Here is a 20,145-nt window from a genome sequence, read left to right on the forward strand (position 1 = left end):
CTATGTGTCAGTGTATTTAGTTTAGCTTTCCTGAGGCTTGGTCCAAATGATTGGCTGCAGATTAGTTGAGCTGTTTTCCAAGTTGGTTAATATAAACCCTTAAATAGATCTTGGTTTGCACTGCCTTGATCTGATCTTTATCTGTGTAATAACTGGCCGAATGCCTTTGAGTTTCTGTTACAAAATGCAGAGGCCACCTCCTGAAAGCCAGCCCCTGATTTTCTCTAAAGAAAACAGGTGGCAGTGCTTGTTTTAAGGAATGACTTGTTTATCAGGAGCAGACACTTGCAATGCTTCTCATGTAAGATTACTTTTTTTTTTCCATGCTCTCTGCTCTTGAAGCAATTGCCTGAGGTTCTTATCAGATGTGAGTTATCAAAATGGAAACCAGGCTTCCTGGGGGAATGAGAGGCTATGCTTTATCCATGTGTTCCTCAAAAGGACAGAACTGTCCTTAGATCACAGCCCTGCCTGCTTTCTGCTGCCTGTTAGCCTCTAGGAATGCACCTGCTTTTCTGGGCTGTGTGTGAAAGCTGTTGTTCATTTAGAGGGGGAGAAAAAAGAGGATCATGTGGGAATTTAGATGTGGTTTGCCACACTTCAGGTCACTACCCGCACATATCACTACTGTTATCTCTGTGGGAGTCCGTGTCTTTCTGATCCTAGATAAAATGAAGTGCACGCTCCTAGAGCTGGGAACAGCCTCTCCTGATGTGTCTGTGTCACCGCGGGGCTAAGTGTTGGGGTGATGTGCTCCCTGGGTGGGAGGTGAACCCCTGAGCTTCAGCCAGGAGGAAGCAAGGAAAGGTGCTTGGATATTAGGAAAAACTTATTTACTGAAAGGGTTGTTAGGCGTTGGAATGGGCTGCCCAGGGAAGTGGCTGAGTCCCCATCCCTGGAGGTCTTTAAAAGGCATTTAGATGTAGAGCTTAGTGACATGGTTTAGTGGAGAACTTGTTAGTGTTAGGTCAGAGGTTGGACTCGGTGACCTCGGAAGTCTCTTCCAACCTAGATGACTTTGTGAAGGACAGCTGGGTCTTGCTCTGACCAGCAAGGGTTACCTTTGTGGGGCCTCACAGCACCATAAGGGTGTCTTCCCCTCACAGCGCTTCATCCTTGCCACCTCAGCGTGTACCTGGCAGTGCACAAGGACCAGCCTCGAGCACCGGGCCACGCTTCCCTCACTAAGACTGGGATTTCCTTGGGGCTGCAGCACTGTCGGGCCCTTGGAAGCAGCACCACAGCCCCCCGTGGTCGTTGTTGGGCTGGGAGGGGTGACCCCGGCTTCGTTGGCAGCCAGACCCATGCCAACGCCTGGCCCCGTGGGGTCCCCTCAGCGCCATGGCGTCCCCTCATGGCTGTGGGGTGCGTTCTGCAGCACTCCCCCCCCGCCCATAATCAGCGCAGACAAAGCAGAACACGCAGAACTAATTCTTTATTAAACGCAGCCTCCTGCCGAGCCTCGGCAGCCCTCACACCGTCAAGATCCGCCCCTTATGTTCCGCTCCGCGGCTCCTTGGAGGACTCCTCCCCCTCCTAGGGCCGCGGAGCATAGAGCGGCGCGGCTAGAGCGGCCCCGCCGGAAGCGGAAGCGGCGGCGGCGGCGGAGGGGGGGAGCGGAGTTTCCCCGGCGGCGCTGAGGCGACGGGGCCGGGAGCGGAGCCATGGGGGACGACATGAACGTGATCCCCGAGCGGGAGATGAAGGCACGGCGCGGGCCGGCAGCCAGCGGCGGGCTTGGGGGGCGGCACTGGACCCGCAGGGGGTGGCAGGCTGCCGGGGGGGAGCGGTTACGGGGGGGTTGGGGGGCTCGGCCTAGGCTGGGAGGGCACCAGGGGTGGGAGGGGCAAGGGGGGGCTCTTGAGGAGCCCCCCAGGGGGTTTGGGGGCGCTGGGGGGGGGGGCGGGAAGGGATCTGGGGGGTCCCCCGGGGCTTGGGGGGCGCTGGGAGGTCTTGGCGGCGTCTGGGCACCTTTTGGGGAGAGGCTGGCTTGGAGAGTGGTGGAGGGGGGCTTGGGGGAGGCTGCGGGGCAGGAAGGGGTTGGGGGCTCTGCTGGGTTTCTTCAGAGCCGCGGGGAGCTGTAGGGAGGGGCAGGGGGAGCCCGTTGGGGAGAGGAGGGAGGGGGTTCTGAGGTCTCCTGGGTGGGCCTTCTGTTGGGGATCTGCCTTTGGGATCAGCACTGGCTGCGTGTGTGGTTGTCTAGCTTTGGGCAGCATGAAGAGGAGCCGTGCTGCCAGCCCAGCCTGCCCGTGTGTGTCCCAGAGCGCGGCAGGACGGGGCTGTGCGAGCGGGATGGGGCTGTCCATGCAGGCTGCTCAAGCCCTCGTGAATCTGTGCAGCTGCTTCCTGCTCAGGCACCTGCAGCAAAGGAGTGGGGCTGCTCGTTTTGCAGAGGGTTCTGAGCTCCTGCAGTCCTCCCAGGTTGCAGAAAGGCACTCACTCCGTGCTTTGGCAAAATGAACTGAAAACCGGAGGCTTGATTTGAGTTACTGGTGTTAGAGGCGCTGCTCTGCTCAGTGGTTGGAGAAGAGGCTCCTGCCTAAGCTGAACCCCTCGTTTTGTATGGTTATTGTGCAGCTGCTCTTTCTTAATTCAGTTTGTATTTTTGCAGTTTTTTATCTCACCCCGCTTTTCTCTTTTTCCTTTTACAAAAGGACGATGTAAATTATAAGAGAAACAAATGCACAAAGTAAATCTGGTTATACAAAGTAATTGCTGGTGGTGAGAGCAAACAAAAACTAAGTAGTTGCGTGCTTTGTAGCTTTAAGGTAACAGGTTTTATTCTATCACTTTTTATCTCTGTTTTGTTCCCTTTTACTTCTTTTTTTTAACCCTTTCTGTATCAATTGGCTAGTTTCAGGTGTGTTTCTGAGAGGAGCTAGATGTCTCAATTTCAGCTCCTACAAGATTTATGAAGACAGGCTGTTGGGTGGAAGAGAGACCCAGCCGGTGTTCCAGCAGAACTGTGGTGTGATCTCTGTCTTAGAGAAGACAGAAAACATGATAGGATGGCCAGTGGTAGCATGGACGTGTTCTGCAGCTCTTGTGGAGAGACTTTCAGCTTATTGTCTTAGAGAAACTTAGAGAAGTAAAGTCTTCCTCTTCGTTTGCATGTGTACAGCTACGTCTGCTCTCTCCCACAACAGGATTTTCAGTTCAGAGCACTGAAGAAGGTCCGCATCTTTGATGCTCCCGACGATCTCCCCAAAGAGCGCTCCAGCCTCCTCGCAGTGTCTAACAAGTATGGGTTGGTCTTTGCTGGTGGAGGAACCAGCCTGCAGATCTTCCAGACCAGAAATCTTCTCATCCAAAATGAGCTGGGAGAAGATCCCAATAAAATCGGTAAGATGCGTTTATGGCTCGTGGTCGTTGCAGAGACAGCTTTATGTGGGGTTTCGTGCTATGGAGCTCTTGGCTTCTGACACGGTCCTTATTGTGGTCTTTGGTATGTTTGAAATCACTGTGCTTTCTTGTATAAGGCGACAGGACCAGTATTTGCTGTGCCTCTAACTGAAATGAAGTGTAATCACTAGGAACAAGCCACCAGGATGCTGGTAGTGCCTTTCCAGGTGCCGGCCACATTTGGGTACCTGTGTTCACTGCCATACAGTGAGGCTGGCTTTTCCTACCCCAAAAACACAGCCCTTTCCTTGCAGCCACGTGCTCTTGCGGCAGCCAGTCTCCGAGCCATGGGCCTGTGTGTGGATCGGGGATGTAGGCGAGTGGAGAGGGACAGAGTTCTCACACCAGGTGCTCTATTTGGACTGTGCTGCAAGCGAGGAAGCAGTGACTGTTCTTCCACCTCGAAACCAAAGTGCATTTGGTGGCATAAAAATCTGGTGGCAATGAAAACCACTTGGTTTTCATTCTTGTCTTGTCCTTAGTAACTGTGCAACCCAAAGTTCCCACATGCACTGCAAGTAAAACCTAAAATTTGTCTCCTTAGTTTTTCTTGCAGGTTACTGAGGAAGGAAAGGAACATTTTCTTTTCTGAGAAATTTGAGAGACTCTTGAGACTTTAGAGATGAAGGGGCTTGCTTTCCCTTTTTTATAGGACTGTCTGTTAAGTGACTCGGGCATAAACTTGTCCTTTCTGTGTTGTTTTAAAAGTTTTTGCTTTTTAAATTTGTGCACTTCATCCTATCTTACTTGCCTTTTGTGTTTCAAGTGGAGAATGTCCAGAGTACCTTAGTTCCCATGAAGTTTCCCGTGCAGCACTTGGCTCTAAGCTGTGATAATCTCACGCTGTCCGTCTGTATGATGTCCAGTGACATTGGTTCCTTCATTGGCTTTTTTGATGTCCGCACGTTCTTTAATCAGGTAAAGTACATGCAAAGAGGTTTTTTTTGTGACCCAGATTACAGCACAAGGAGTGTCATGCCTTGGGTGGCATTTTCTGCCTTTCTGTCTTGTAAAGGAGTTTTTCATTAAACTCAAAATATGCTTTTTAGAAGCACAGAATGGTTTGGGTCGGAAGGGACATGAAAGATCACCTAACTCCAACCCCCCTGCCATGGGCAGGCACACATCCCACCCGACCAGGTTGCTCAAAGCCCCATCCCACCTTGAACACTTCCTGGGATGGGGCATCCACAGCTTCTCTGGGCAGCCTGGTCCAATGCCTCACCACCCTCAGAGTAAAGAATTTCTTCCTACTGTCTAATGTAAATGTACCCTTTTTAGCTTAAAAGCTGTTACCCCACTTATTCCCATCAGTCGTTAATTTATAGGGGACCAGAACTGCTTTGGACTGTGACTTTGTGAGAACTTGTTTTCGTGTCAGCTTGGACTGTCTCAAATATTTGTCTGTCATTAAAGGCGAAACAGCAGAAACGTCCCTTTGCTTATCACAAACTGGCCAAGGACTCGGGAAGCGCAGCGATGGTCAACGACCTGAAGTGGAACCCTGCTAGTCCCACCATGGTGGCCATCTGCCTGTCCGACGGCAGCATCTCCGTCCTGCAGGTCACGGACTCTGTGAAAGTGTACGCCACGCTGCCGTCCTCTGTAGCTGTTACGTCTGGTGAGTGGCAGCCTTGGGCAAGGTGCAGAATGTTGGGCACTTAAGAATAGAGGTGGGTAGGTAAGTAGGTGTAAGGAAGTTTGTCTCAGGGAGGTGGTTTCTTAAAAAATAAACAGAAATGCAAACAAGAAGGATTTAAAATCCCTTATGCTCTGAAAACGGGGTGTGATGTAACTGCTCTTTCCCAGTTGATTGGAGGAGCTGCAGCCAGGGAGTTGGAGTCCACCGTGCCTGCCTGTGGTTTGACTGCAGGGAAGCATACAAATAAGTCTGTAGCGATCATCTGTTGGGTTTTGATCTGAGCATCCTTGCTTTCTCTGTGACTGGATGATTACCACACTGCCCTGTTTTCATCCTGAGCAGATGGTAAACCTAAACTGCACAAATGTAATCGCATCGGTAAATTAGCACTGTACCGCCCTCTTCCAGGTTTAGCACAATCTGTGCATCTTTGTGACAGCTCTGATGTAACTTCTAGGCCTCTCTCTTCAGTTTAATTTGTCCCTATATGCTTGTGCCAACTGAAGTGTATGTTTGGCATGTAAGCTGTTCAGTGGCCGTGAGCATCCACCACAGGGCAATGGAAGGCTGTACGGCGGCACGTGTGAGGGAAGTTGAAACCTGTTCGAAGCTTCGTTGGTATGAGTGCTAAGAATCTCAGCTCTTCTTGCTGTCTGTAACTGAAAAGGCAAATTAATTGTTCAGCTTTATGGGTTTTTGCAGAGGAAAAATACACAGTTTTGACTTCCTGGTCCTGCTTTTGTGGGACCTTGTAACTGTAATTTCCTTACTGCTGATGAAATTCTCTTTTTTGCTTAGTGTGTTGGAGCCCGAAGGGAAAACAACTGGCTGTAGGGAGGCAAAATGGCACTGTGGTGCAGTATCTGCCTGTAAGTATTGTTGCCATTAAGACCTGATGGCTGCTCTCTGGCTTGCAAAATGCTTTATTTCCTTTGCGTCTCTGCCTATAGAATTTGGTTGGGTGGCACGTGGCGTGAGCCATGTGATGATGCCCATCCACTTCACTGTTATTAAAACATCTTAGACCAATGCTGGGTTTAGTTTAATGTTTGCACCTACCACTTAAATGTGGTGATGTCAGAGTGGCATGTGATTGAGTGGTAAGCAGTGTGTAAGTTGCTCTAAACCAGCTCTCTGGACTTCCTCCAAAACTTGCAATTGGATTTGTTTGGGGTCTTTGTATTAAAGATTGTTTTATTTACAGAATCTGCAGGAGAAGAAAGTAATCCCTTGTCCTCCCTTTTATGAACCAGAAAATCCTGTTAAAGGTACAGCTTCTTATTTTTAAGCTTGCTTCCTCTTTTAAAATATTTTTACTCATTCCTCCTCTGTTATTTTTAGTTACGGCCACTGTATAGTATCCTGGTTACATAATTACATTATGCTTTTTAATTATTTGAGGGGAAAAGGCTTTATCTCTAGGTTGTGTAGAAAAATTAACTGTGGGCCAAAGTCCTTGTCTATTTCTAAAATGTTTTAAATATGCATTTTTAAAAATTAATTTTTGCTCACTGATGTAACAGTACTATCACAAGTAACCTCCCTTCAGCATGGAGATTTCTGAGTATAATCCATTCTCCTGTTTCATGCAAGCTCATTTCTTCATTTTGACTCTTGACTAAAAGTGTTAAGACAGTAAGTTTAGAAAAGTAGAAGTGCTTCATCTGGGTGTGTCAAAATATTACCTGTTTTTAGAAACAGTGCTGCTGTTTGGCCCGTGATATCCTGAAGCAAATCAAATGCATGGTTTTGGTTTGTATTCAGAATTTCTGGGATCAAATAGTTTTCCTGCTAGTATGACGGATGCTTTGCAGACAGATCATTGAAATTCTTAATCTTGGTAGCTTAGAGGATAGCATGTTCCTTATTTGCTAGCAGTGTCATATTACTTTTGTGTGCTGGGCATAGTTAAAATCACTATAAGAGGAAGTATTCTGAAGTGTTTCTCGCTGAGGTATTTGTTTCCTTCTCTTCCAGTTCTGGATGTACTGTGGATTGGCACGTATGTCTTCACTATTGTATATGCAGCTGAGGATGGGACCCTGGAAACACCTCCAGACGTGGTCATAGCCATATTGCCTGTACGTGCAAACAAGTCTCAGCTACAGAACTGTTTGTTCCTTGTTCTTGACCTGTTGATTACAACAGCAAGCTGCTTTTTTAATCCATACCGGCATCATTTGGAATTCAAGTTTGATACTGTCAGAGTCTAGTACTCTCTGCCCAGGTTCTTCTAGGTATTCCATGCAGAGGGTGAAAGGTTTAGTATCAGATTCTCTTACTGGAAGATACTTGATGTTACATGGGACTGCAAATTTAGAGAAGTGATACAGATACTGAAGTCTATGCAGGCCCAATACAGCAATTGCAATTTATGGTTAGATCACCGTACAAATGTGACTCCTGTTGCCTGTCTCTGTGTGCTCTCTGTCATGACACTGGGTGTCCCCAGTTGCTAAGGAGGAATATGTGGTTTGAAACCAACTCAAGTCTATTCCTCTCTTTAAAATTATTATGCTAGTTGTTTAGCTTTTTATACCGTTAAGTTGGGCTGAGCCCCAGGATGACTTCCACCATGCTCTCTGGCTAAACCAGAGAGACATCCGCATCCTTTTAACGAACTTCAGAGAAGCCAGGTTTACACCACCAGGTGATCCGTTCAAAAGTTGACAGCTGTGTATCTAAAACAAAGACCACTCGACTAGGTGGAGGAAGTAATATCCATGTGAAAACTTGTAACCTGTTGTCTGATGACATCAAATTATGACATGAAGACTTATAGTCTGAAGCAGATGCTCAGGAAAAGACCTTACCTGATGTAGAGTCCTAATATATATAACAGATTGGTGTGTGTGTGCATTTTTTTAGGTTAAGGATGTTTTTAGGCCTGATTATACTGGTAAGGCCCTGGTAAACTTTTTCTGGTCCCTTTATCTTTTGGAGGAGGACTTTTTTTTGTTTTTCAAGTAGTCTCATGACACCTGTTCTCTTCTGAAGCATGTAGGCAACATGTTGCTTACCCTATGCTACCCAACTTATTGCTGTACCCTATGACTATGATGCACTCCTATTTTTGGGAAATTACTTGGTTTCTGTGCTGGAAGGTAAATTATCAATGTTGGTCTTACAGAAAAAGGAAGAGAAGAGACCAGAGAAGTTCGTGAATTTCATGGAGCCTTGCTATGGGAGCTGCACAGAGAGACAGCATCATTACTTCCTCAACTATGTTGAGGAATGGTGAGTTGCAGGGATTGTGGCAGTTTTTTCCTTATTGTGCATGTCTGAGTCATCTAGGCTTCTCTTTGTGTTGTTTCTCCTTTCTGTAAACTTTGTAACACCCAAATATGAGCCAAATGAAATTACAACTTTGGAAATGTTTTATAGAAGTACAGCTTATTTTTCTCACATGCTTTATCTCCATACTGACGTAGTCATTTTTCTGATGAGAACGTGTGTTACCTTCATACACGTACATTAGATTGTTTAAAATCTATTGTAACAGTTTCCCCTGTCACACATCTTGGGATGAGCAGTCAGTTTCATGTTGTTATTGTAACTTTATGATTAGATATAAATATGATGATGCTTAGGGGAGCTGGGGACCTGGCCATGGATTGTCATATTTGTATCCTTGCTTACAGGGATTTAGTTCTGGCAGCTTCAGCAGCTTCCACAGAAGTCAGTATCCTAGCAAGGCAAGGAGATCAGGTAATATTTTTCTTCCTGTTGCACTTGTGCGTATATACCTCCCATTTCTTGAAAGTCTAAGCAAATAAAACCTTTCGAAGATCTGAAATATGACAAAGTGGTATGCTTAAAAAAATCAAATGCCTTTCTTTTTACATCCGAGTTGCACAAAATATTAATGTAAATGTAAGCCTTAGATGACCAGGAGATGAGTGACATGAGAAGGGATAAACAAACACAGTATGTCGTGAACCAAGTACCACAAGTCTATTTTTTGTGATTTGGTTGGTAGTCTTAAAATGTGGTCCAATTTGCTGGAATAAAAAGTGATTCATATGAGGTCATATTGAAGTAAAACATTGACTATTTGTCCTTGTGTCTGACCTCAGCTCTGACGTGCAGTGCTATGGAAGAAACCACAGACAAATCTGTGAAGGGCCCTGATAATTCTGACATTTGTTTATCTGTCAGGGCAGGTAGATCCTCTCCAGCTTTTTTGCAATCTCGTCTTTCAACTGTAGTAGACTAATGTTCTGAAGAAGACTGAACACAGGAAAGCAGTGGTTAAAATAATATTTTTGCTTCTTGCAGAACTGGGAGTCATGGGTTCTGGAGGACTCCAGCAGAGCAGAACTTCCCGTGACAGATAAGAGCGATGATACTTTGCCTGTTGGTGTTGCTGTGGACTACACCAGTAACATGCCTATCCCAATCAGTAAGTCTTGTTAGTTTTTCTTGTGGAATAGTCCAATGGTAGAAATAAGAGAGATTTTTGAGGGGCGATTTGGTGCTTAGGGTCCTGGGAGATGGTTCTGAAAGGGAGGCTGACAGAATCTGTCCTACATCTTTATAGCAAGCACATAGCACGTGTGTGATTACCTCTGTGTAAGGATTTAAATGGCAAGGTGTTAAATACGGTTCTTCCTGAAAGCTACAGGAACATGTGGAAGAGAAAGCACCTGAGTTATGTCTGTGTTTCACGGAACTGGGATAGTAGTGAGTTTAAAGGAGTCATATTTGAGCATCAGGGATTTCAAACTGCCTCTCTGACTTCCATTATGCTCGTAACTTGTGTCATTTTGGATAACTGTTTGTATTAAGTACATTTGCAGTGATCTATAGGACAAAAAGGGGCTAATTTCAAAGTCAGAAAAAGCAAGGATCGTTGAGGTGAATGTGTAGCTTTTAATTCCGCATTAAAGCACAGAGCCTGTACTAACTGAACCCCGCTGTGCTCTGCATCTAGCCAGTTGCATTATTGCTGTACCTTCTGTGCTGCCTGAAGGCTCTTCAAAGCACGTTGTCGGAGGCTGAAGCTGAAGGTACATCTGAGCTATTGTGCTGTACCTTAGTGAATTCTGAAAACTCTCCCTTGAAACCCAGAGGCGCTGAAATAAAGATGCCTTCAGGCAGAGTGGAAGGTACTGCAGTCAAGAGTTCCTGAAGAGCACAGGAGGGTGCCGATTAACTGTGAACTGCAGCAGCCTTTACCTGAATGAAAACTACAGTAGGGAATTGAGGTCAAACTGTGTACTTTAACACAAAATTGAATTTGAAGTATTTTCTTTGTTAATCTATACAGTTATTGGATTAAGGAGTCTGTCAGAACAGCTGCTTTAAGCCCAGGTTGTACTGCCTCAGTTTATAGAATGGTTTCTGGAGAAGCTTGTTGCTGACACGTTTTGTGTGTTCTCACAGAGTGTAATCAGCTCCTTTTTGGCTGCGCATTATTTGGCTTTGCAGTTCACAACAAGCTTGGATTAAAAAGAAACCATATTTGTCCTGGATCATGTTCCCATGTGGAAACTGCCCTTCCCCAGCAAGAGCCAATAGATAGAGGGAATGTAGCCATCCCTTGCGTGGGCCAACAGAAGTGTCAATTATTATAGATTAAGTCTAGGATGCAGGAAGAACTGCTTTTTTTTTTTTTTAACATATTAAGCACAGTTAAACTTACAGAAAAAGTTTTAGAAATATATGGAGTAATTCAGGCCCTTCACTGTCCTGAGAACACTTGAACTGAAGCAGACTAACTCAAAGCTGCACAAATGGACGTATTTTAGATCAGAGGTTCGAATCACCAGCCTGTTTACAGGATGCTTGTTTTTTTAGATGTTGTCTCTTTAGACTTGAAAAGCTTCTTATCCAGCAATTAATTCTTACCTTATGTATATGAATATTAGTGGTCTATCAGGACCCAATGGAATGTGGGGAGTTGCTGACAGGATCTGAGGATTGAGGAAGGGAGCAGCATATAGCTCAAAAGAAAGGATTACCTGAAAATATGAAAATGCTTGGCACAGAAATTCATGGCTGAAGGCTTTGACAGTCAAGAGATTATATTTAATTGTCAAAAATAACCTTTTGTCTCTTGTCTATGAATTAATAAAATACAAAGTCAGGAGTAGGAAAGAACAAAGAAGGAAAAAACAGTAGGGGGCATTCAGGGGGAAGTAGGGGAACAAAGATGTAAGTTAAAGCAGGAAGGCAGAAATGTAAGAAATATTGCGGTAAGTCACGCGATGGTGTCAATGCCAGTAGGAACAAGACAGGAAACTTTGGTTGCAAGCCTTACGTATATGGTCTCTGGCAGGTGATGAGAAGACCCTTCCTCCAGCACCCGTTCTGATCTTGCTCTCTACGGATGGCGTGCTCTGCCCGTTTTACATGATCAATCAAAACCCAGGGGTCAGATCGCTTATTGTGACCCCAGAGCCATTGCTGACAGCAGGGGAGAGAACACCGAAATCAACAGGTAAGGGCTCCAGTGGGTTAAGGAAACACTTGCATTTGTGGATCATTTTCTGTAAGTTTGGTATTCAGAAGTATCCAGTCAGAGAATGTTTTTTTTCTTTATAATGATAATGGAAGCAGTTCTTGGGTGTTTTGTGCTCCCAGGACAGTTCATCTTCTGTACATCTGAGTGAAATTATTTAGACCTGTTTACCATGAGAGATCTCAAGCACTTTGCAGACTGCATTTAGATTCTAATGTGCAATCAACATTTGGGGAACAGGGCCAAAGCACTTCTAGGAGGCCCTTTGCCCAGCTTTGGGGTGGTGTGAGTGAAACTGCAGCAGTGTCTAAAACTGCGGCAGTGACTGCAGGCTCCGACTGGTGACAAGGATCAAGACCCAGAGCAAGGTCTGCATACCCCAAAGAGGAGATGGGTTTTCTTCCATATGTTTTGCCGTGGGAGGCCTGATGTGAACAGAAGTGTTTGGCTGCAGGGAGGGCTTATTTAAATGATAGCTTTCTGCAGTGCTGTGAAAACAGCGTTAGCAGGTAGAGCAGTAGTTTTTTCTGAGTGTGTATAGGTTGTGATATGCAATGTGAAGTAAGCAGTTTCTTATGCTGGGGTGTGCAGGTCAGTTGGTTGTTCTGCTTCTCTGCCTGCATACAATAATTGCAAACCCGCCGCTTTCTTACATAAGCCCAAATTTGCTTCTCCTCCAGACAGAATGCTTTTGCCTGGCAGCCTGCCTCTCTGCAGTGCTGGCTGGCTAGTGTGCTGACAGCCTGTTTAATTTGAGCTGGCAGGAACCTTATCAAAATCAGGGGAGAAAGGTGAAGGCTTTTCACAGGAAACTCCAGGCAACATTAATCCAGACAGACTTGGGGAAGCAGTAATATTGATAATGGCTCAGGGTTTTTGCAATTTCTGTAACACTTGTTGGGCATGGGGACTGGAAGCCCTGCTCCCTCTTCTGTCTTTCTCACTCTGTGGTCTGTCTGAGTGAGATAGTACCTAACTGCCCCATCAAGCAGTATTTGGCCTTGCAGTACCTTCTTCCATTAGTCAGTGCAACCAAATGAGTCTCTTCTTTACCTGTTTATCTTCCCGCAGGAAGTACTGCCGCATCTCCGACCACTCCGCCAACTTCTTTAAAGCCTGACACGGTTCCAGGTGTTGCTCCTACCGCCCCTGCCTCAAGTCTGCCTCCAGCAGGAGGTGGAGCAGCTGCTTTTTCCTTTATGCCTTCAACTGTGAAGACACCTGGCAGTACAACCAGCGATCCTCCTCCTTACCTCTTTTCCACTGACACCTCCAAGCAAGCCGTGGCTCCCAGTCCAGGAGCAGGAACATTCTCTTTCTCCTCTGCTTCTCCAAAGTCATCGGTAACACCTGCTCCTTCTGTAGGCACCACTGCAGCTACTGCCACCACCTTCTCTTTTGGATCCATGAGCTTGAAACCAGCTGCAGACAGCTCACCTGGGCCACCACCCTCCACAACACCCGTTGCACAGAAGTTGTCTTTCACCCCTTCAACTTCTTCAGTCAAAGTGAACCTCAATGAGAAGTAAATACAAAGATAAATTAGATAATGCGGTAGCTGGGTAGTTAAATCACTCCAGATGTGGGTGGTGTGTGGTAGTTCTGAAGATCACACAATAGTTTCTTTTTGCCCTGACAGCTGTTTTCTGTGCTTCCCAAAAAAGCACTGAGGAAACCCCTCTTTTCACAAGATGTTCGGCTGTTAAAAAAAAAAACCTCAGTGGTTCCCATGCTAGAGGTGATGTCCATGGACAAAATACTAGTCGAGGGAGTTGCCAAAAGTTATACTGGTAACTTACCAAATTATCAGAGACTTCATTTTTTCATGTCTTTGCTTCATAGGCACGAAACATTAATCCCATGCTGTGGCTCAAGGTGAATTGGTTAAAGGACTCTTGGGGAACACTGGGATTGGAATATTTTTGTGACTGGTTTAGTTTGTTGCTGGTAGCACAGTTTCCTTTCACGCTTTGTTGAAGGTTCCTTACCTCTAACCTAAGGAGTAATTTGCGTTGCTGGGCAGGAGCTGTATCCATATTTGATGGTTGTTTTTTTTTTCCCCACTCCTGTGTTGAATAGAGGAGATGCCAGGCCTTTTTTTTGTTGTTGTTCTTAAATGGATGCTTGCTCAGTGAATACAGGACCTGAAGTCTTCAAAGCTTGTTTGTGCTGAGAGTTCGTGCCAGCTGAAGGATAACTGATACTGATTAGAAACTATGCAAAATAGATTTGAGTGATGAACGTTCTCAGATTTCATATACCTCTCTTCCCTCCAACTCCCAAGACTTCCCTCTCTTTTTGAGAAAGAACGGTTCAAAAGGCAGAGCGATGTTAATTGGAGTTGCTTTCTGTGGAGAACAATTTTCATGTAAATATATCTAAGAAATTTCTGATGCTTCAAATGATTATTTTTTAATTAGGGTAGTCGTTGCTACACCGGCATCTGATGGTGGCTCTTAGGGCTTTTTAAATTTGATATTTTGTGTATAAAGCAAATGATACGCTTGTGAATTGGCTGAATATTTAACTTGGCTGCCTTGAGGGCCTGAGTTTGAAGATGAATGGAAGTTCATGTTCTCCTGCAGAATTTCTCTTTGAACTTTGCTGCAAGGTTGGAACTGAAGGGTGACTTAGATAGGCTATATTTGGTGTTTGTGTGCAAAATGATGAGGTGCGTTTTGAAGCAGGGTGGTGGTTTTTGCAGGCATTTAGTTTTTGCTCACTGGGAGATCTATGGTAGCAGACTTTGTGGTTCCAGATATTCAGAAATATCCCTGAAGGGTGCCTTCCCACCATTTCCAGCAGCTGCGCTTGTAATTTTGTACCTAGAGCTTAAGTTATTGCCAATCCCTGGGGTTGTTCATTTGTTAGACCTTAGTGGTTCATTTTGGATGGAGAGAAACAGCCGGGACCAGTTCAGAGCTGAAAGATGCCCTGCTTTCTTCTGCAGGTTCTCTGCTGTAGATGCCTCATCTCCCACTAGCAGCGGTGGTCATGCCAGTTCCACAATGTTTTCATTTTCAACCGGTTTAAAAACTGCTTCTGGAGGTCCTCTGAGTCAGTCCACGCCACCCTCTGCCTCTCCTACCACACCACTGAAGGCTTCAACCCCTGCACCTGCCACAGGTAGGAGTCTGATGCGTGCTGTTGGGAGCAACACATTACAAACAATGTTCTGAAAGTTCTGGAAACCAAATCAACCTCACCATGTCCTTTATTTTTTTTTTCTGCTGCATCTACTGATGCAGCATGTGTGCACACCATAATGCTGTGATGGACTTAATACTGAAACTGAGAATTTTCTCTGTTTATGCAGTTTGTTCCCCACAGAGCCAGCTGTCCATATGGGAAATAATATGTTCAACTTCTTAAGTTCTGGCATTTTCAGTGCCCTGCAATATAGCTCTGGTTAAGAATGTTTCTGGGCAGTCACGCAAATCGGTGCCCTGACTTGCATCTGGAGCGCGTAGGGTTCGGTGTTCAGAAGCAAGTTTAAATTAGATTGCATTCATCTGGTAGCAGAATAATATTCCACCTCCCAAATGACTGTGGGATTGGGGGTCTTGGGGTCCTTCAGGAATGTACAGCCAAATATCTGGGAGTAACAGTTGTTGCCATTAGCAGAGAAATTGAATGGGAGTAAAAGTGCACCTGGGGAAGATGTTTTCTTTTACTGGGGCCTCTGCCTGTATCGCTGCTGGATTTGATGCCGGCGATTAACAGTCTGATCACAACCTGTTTTCTCAAGTTTAATGTAGGTTCATAAATTACTGTTTCTCTTTTTAAATCCTAGTGGCACGTCCTGCTCAAAATATGCCTTCAGGTTCCTTACTACAGAAGACAGCCAAGATCACCTCTTCTGCAGCAAAGCCAAGCTCTACTCCGGTAATGAGAATTTGAGTGGATTTTTTAGAGGGGGAATGCTTTCTGTTGCTCGTGAATTGCTTAGAATTCCTTGGACTGAAGAGTATTCCTAGGTCCAAGAACTAGATGACTTTGGCAAGTTTTCATGTATGTTGCTACGATCAGAGTTGTAGAAACTAATTCTTACCAGTGCTTTGGAAATGAGGTTTAACTGCTTTCCTAGCTAATAAGCAGTCAAGATCTGTCTGGATGGTGTTTCTTAAGACAGACACAGGCTTTGGATAACAAAATCAAAACAGTAACACAGAACAGCATACAAAGGTTTCCTTTGCTTTCACAAAGCTTTAGCCACATATCTTCAGGTACTCTGCAGAACTACCTGGAATGTGTATATACTTTTCTTACTTTAGAGTGGAACAAGTATTTTTGCTTATGACAATTGCCTCCCTGGTGACTGCTGTCTGAATGGAGCTCTAACAGCAGGCCTTTTTCAATATTCTAGACTCCCTGTTGCTAGGGCTATATTCTTAATATTGCAGTGAGGTTGTTTGTTTTTTTCCTCCAGGGCAAATCAGCAGTCCCCAGCGCTGCTTTAGAGAAACAGGTCCACCAGTGGAAGGATTCAGACCCTGTCATAGCAGGAATCAGAGAGGAGGTGAGAACTTTTTTGAGCAGTTTTCTTCATTTTAGAAGCTGGAAGAGCACTGTATAGAGACACAGGCGTTTCTTTTCAGTTCACATGTATTTTGATGATGTCTTTCAGTAGTTTAGGAATCAAAATGGAAATTTTCAACAAGATAGTCAACTTGTTTTTGTACTTGCTGTTTGTGTGTCCTGTTCAGTCATCTTTAATTTCAATTGCTGTTCTGGAAAAATTGGGTATTCCTTCCTGTTGCTGTGCAGGAAGAACTTCCTGCTTTTCCTGTCAAGTCAGAGATATTGATGGTGTTGTAGAAACATGATCTATGAGTTTGGTTCCCGACCCTGCTGTGTTTTAGTGGCTGTACTTACTTCTTGACTTTGCAGATTGCACATTTTCAAAAGGAGATGGAGGAGCTGAAGGCCCAGACTTCCAAAGCCTGTTTCCAAGTGGGTACTCCAGAGGAAATGAAAATGTTGCGAACTGAGTCAGATGATCTTCATACCTTCCTCTTGGAAATTAAAGAGACAACAGAGGTGAGCATTGTGGCTGAGCATCATCAAACTATTTAACTCCTCAGCAATGACTGTTTGTCACCTGGTGTTTCCATTTAACCTGCTAGTGCTGAACCAAGGTAGATGGAACCTCTGAATATGCTATTTTAGCATGGGGGCAATGTTTGCATGTGTTCTTTCAGACAAACGCTTGCAGGAGCTCCTGTGTTAGAGATGGCAATGAAAATATGTTACTTTGAACCTTATCCCATGTGTTCTATTTGCAGTCACTTCATGGAGATATTAGTATTCTGAAGACAACTTTGCTGGAGGGGTTTGCAGGAGTAGAAGAGGCTAGAGAGCAGAATGAGCGGAATCGTAGCTTGGGCTATTTACACTTGCTCTATAAGAAACCCTTGGATCCCAAGAGTGAAGCACAGCTCCAGGTATGAAGCATGTTAACCAACTTCTAATCTAGAGCTTTAAATAAAATGAGACTTCTGTGTGCCAACTGCCCAGTGGTTTTGTTCTGCCCTAGGTATTTCTTGTTCTGACACAGTGTAGTAAAAATGTGATTAATTTTGTTTCTCCAAGTTTGCAGCATATACTGAAAATCCTCTGCTAAAGCTTCTCTGTGTTGTTGCCATTAGCCAACATTGTCTGTGATGAGACAATTCCTGCTGAAGGGAAATATTTCACCTGAGATCCAACTCTATTCTAATCTTAGTACATGACTCTTGACTCCCTGTTTCTTCTCAGTCTGTAGTGTTTGTTCAGGGTTTTCAGCTAAAGGAATATTTTTTTCAACAGTTTGTGGAAGAGTTCTTGGAATTGTATCTGGTATATAAAAGTGCCTTTTAGAACAAGAACAACTTGATGACTTGCTATGACTTACGAAATTGCGTGGTTAATTTTGTGGATGGCTGAGCCTAAAGTTAAATGATACTCTAAAAGCTTGGGCACAAAGGAGAAGATAACCAGGAGTTCCTGAAGAGGCTTTCAAAGATGTGAAAGAAACTGGGGTGAAGCACTGAGAGGGCTATTTAACCCTAGGCAAAATAGGCTGAATGTGCTCTACAAATGATACTTGGTCTTTTGTACACTGATAAGTTCTCCTTAAGGAGTTTGACTAGCAGGCTGAAGACATAATTGAATGTCTTCTTTGTTACAGCAGGAGTCAAGAGCATGTACACAGACAGTTACTAGGCATCAGCTGACATGAAGCAACTTCCTTTAGGTCTGAATTTTTTCACCTGGACTCTGTAGGTTGATTCACAGTCTTAATTTTATCCCTTCTTTGTCTTGTATTTTCCTGTGACTTTTTGAGCTTATGCTTGTGACTTGAGAGGGCTGATAACTTTGAAAGGCATCTTTCACTGGTATAGAAAGAGGATCATGTGGAAAGAATGACAGTAGGAGAGAAGTGGAAATGAATTTGAATGTAAGGATTTTTCAGGTCAACTTTTTGAGAGTTTGCAAGAAAGACAGCTTGATCTGACTTAAACTTTATTCAGTTTGCATCACCACTGTTCTCCTGGCTCGATAGTGCTCACTTGATCAACTTATTACGCTAGCTTTAAATGAAGCTTTAAAAAAAGAAAAGACCCTGGGGCTTCTCTGATGGCCAGCCATACTGACTTGCTGTTCAGAGAGTTGCTGCTATATGATGCTCTTAATTGCTGGAGAGGAAACCTGTGCTTCGGAACGTGTAAACTAAGCCCACAGCAGTACTGGATTTGGTTTCAGGTTGGGTATGCCATATTCAGATTTCATGCTGTATCTTGAAAACAGTTGTCATGGAATCCTTCCCAAACAGTGTTACTTGGCTGGTTCCTCGTTGCGTTTAAGGGAACATTCTGTTGAGATGGGCTGAAACCAAGTGCAGTTTCCATTTTATGAGAGTGGAATAAAAGAGATGTTCGTGCTGTGACAGGTTGGAGGGATGACAATTATGAGACAGAAGGCTGGTTTCGTTTAGGGAGCAGGTCTTGTAGCCAGAGATCTCTGGCTTAGTTGTGCCAGTTGTGCAACCATGTGGTCATGGATAAGTCACTTTATTCTCTCTGTGCCTTATTTTTTTCCTACCTATAAAAATCAAGTTAATTCCTTGCCTTAATGTGGGAGTTGTGAGCATTCCTGAATGCTTTCATGAATCATAATCTGTAAATGCTGGTATCCCAGAGCCATATGAATAGCGTGCCAGGCTTTGATCACCTATAATTGTTAGATGCTTCAACAGTGTAAAGTGGGAATGAGTGACTCATCTTTTGGAAATAAGGTTTGAAATAAGGTTTGTTTTGTACAACGTGTGATGTTTGTACCACCCTTTCTGAAAAGCCCTGGCAGTGTTTTGCAAACATTATGGAAAGTCTTATTTCTAGTTTAAAGTTGGGATAAAATGGCTGGGCCGAGCTTGTACATACACCTCCACTAATTAAAAATAGGGTTTCATTGTGTTGAGTTCTGTTGTGCTGGATATAACTTTCCAGGCAGAAATATGGGAAAGTGTCACATGGCATGGACCAAATGAGCCAAAGGGTCTTCAGCTGAAACTGATTTCTGAAGTGAATTAAAGTCTGTTTTTATTTTACATGGCAGGAAATTCGGCGCTTGCACCAGTATGTGAAGTTTGCTGTCCAGGATGTGAATGATGTTCTGGATTTGGAGTGGGATCGGCACCTGGAACAGAAGAGAAAGCAGAAGTACGTAACTGAAACTGGAATACAGAACTGTAAGGATCTTGTCAGTGAATCAGACATCAGTCCCTAATCAACAGACGGAAGCCTTTTTCCATTTCATAGTACAGTCTTTTTTGAGGGGTTTATGATTAAAGCTCAGCTTGGATACTTAACTGGCGAGCTGTAGGTTCACACTAGTTGGCTCCGTAAGTTTGTTACGTGCTTGCTGCCTCTCCCTGCATGGTGTAAACAGCGCTTATGGAAAAACCTGTAAAATAAACTCCCTAGGGACCAAGCACGTTGGTGGTAGCTAATGAAACCCTCCTAATAGATAACATATCTTCTAGTAAATGAATAAACTTTCAGCATGTCCAAAGGAGAATTGTGCATTTGAGACGAACAGAACTGCCGTGGTGTTCAGACCAAACTGTGTTTGACTTCGTGGAGTTTAAGTAGCTAGAACCACCAAACGGTTTTGTGTAGACACGTCTGCTTCTGGCCAGATATGCAGCATGGTCTTTATCCCTGTCTCCTGATTTGCTGTCTTAAGGCGTTTGATTGTTCCTGAGCGAGAGACCTTGTTTAACACCCTGGCTAATAACCGGGAAATAATCAATCAGCAGAGGAAGAGACTAAATCAGTTGGTGAACAGCCTACAGCAGCTCCGATTGTACAACCAGACATCTCAGTGGAGTGTTCCCAGTGATACATCTTCTCTCAGCAGTGCTCAAAGGTATGTGAGATGCAAGTTTGTGAGTGGCGTTGCCACTCTGCTCTTGCCCCCAGCAGCATGCAAAGGCATGTCCTCTAAAGAATGATGTTTTGTGGATTTGGTAGGGAAGAGCAGGATGTCCTAAACAGGTACTGAGCTATGGCCAGGTAATATAGAAGCTCATTGTTTATATTCTGTGATGCATTGTTTGCTTATCAGAAATTTCCCTTGAAGGTTATGTTTTTATAAT

The 20,145-nt window shown here is 44.5% G+C and overlaps 1 protein-coding gene across 2 annotated transcripts in view; it reads left to right on the forward strand.

The window, feature by feature from the left end:
• The first annotated feature begins 1,559 nt into the window (after positions 1 to 1,559).
• The window catches only part of NUP214 (nucleoporin 214), a 45,307-nt gene continuing 26,721 nt past the window's right edge, over positions 1,560 to 20,145 (forward strand). For both annotated transcript variants that reach the window (XM_035341340.1, XM_035341341.1), the window contains exons 1-19: positions 1,560 to 1,706; positions 3,147 to 3,342; positions 4,169 to 4,320; positions 4,819 to 5,023; positions 5,843 to 5,913; positions 6,249 to 6,312; positions 7,022 to 7,125; positions 8,175 to 8,281; positions 8,686 to 8,752; positions 9,323 to 9,446; positions 11,325 to 11,486; positions 12,579 to 13,032; positions 14,458 to 14,633; positions 15,301 to 15,392; positions 15,937 to 16,026; positions 16,398 to 16,547; positions 16,793 to 16,951; positions 19,104 to 19,207; positions 19,734 to 19,916. In XM_035341340.1, coding sequence (XP_035197231.1) covers positions 1,665 to 1,706; positions 3,147 to 3,342; positions 4,169 to 4,320; positions 4,819 to 5,023; positions 5,843 to 5,913; positions 6,249 to 6,312; positions 7,022 to 7,125; positions 8,175 to 8,281; positions 8,686 to 8,752; positions 9,323 to 9,446; positions 11,325 to 11,486; positions 12,579 to 13,032; positions 14,458 to 14,633; positions 15,301 to 15,392; positions 15,937 to 16,026; positions 16,398 to 16,547; positions 16,793 to 16,951; positions 19,104 to 19,207; positions 19,734 to 19,916 — 2,702 coding nt within the window. In that variant the 5' untranslated portion in view covers positions 1,560 to 1,664. The remainder of the gene's footprint in view (positions 1,707 to 3,146; positions 3,343 to 4,168; positions 4,321 to 4,818; positions 5,024 to 5,842; positions 5,914 to 6,248; positions 6,313 to 7,021; positions 7,126 to 8,174; positions 8,282 to 8,685; positions 8,753 to 9,322; positions 9,447 to 11,324; positions 11,487 to 12,578; positions 13,033 to 14,457; positions 14,634 to 15,300; positions 15,393 to 15,936; positions 16,027 to 16,397; positions 16,548 to 16,792; positions 16,952 to 19,103; positions 19,208 to 19,733; positions 19,917 to 20,145) is intronic.

This window comes from Oxyura jamaicensis, chromosome 17 (assembly GCF_011077185.1).
Source record: "Oxyura jamaicensis isolate SHBP4307 breed ruddy duck chromosome 17, BPBGC_Ojam_1.0, whole genome shotgun sequence".
Taxonomy (NCBI): domain Eukaryota; kingdom Metazoa; phylum Chordata; class Aves; order Anseriformes; family Anatidae; genus Oxyura; species Oxyura jamaicensis.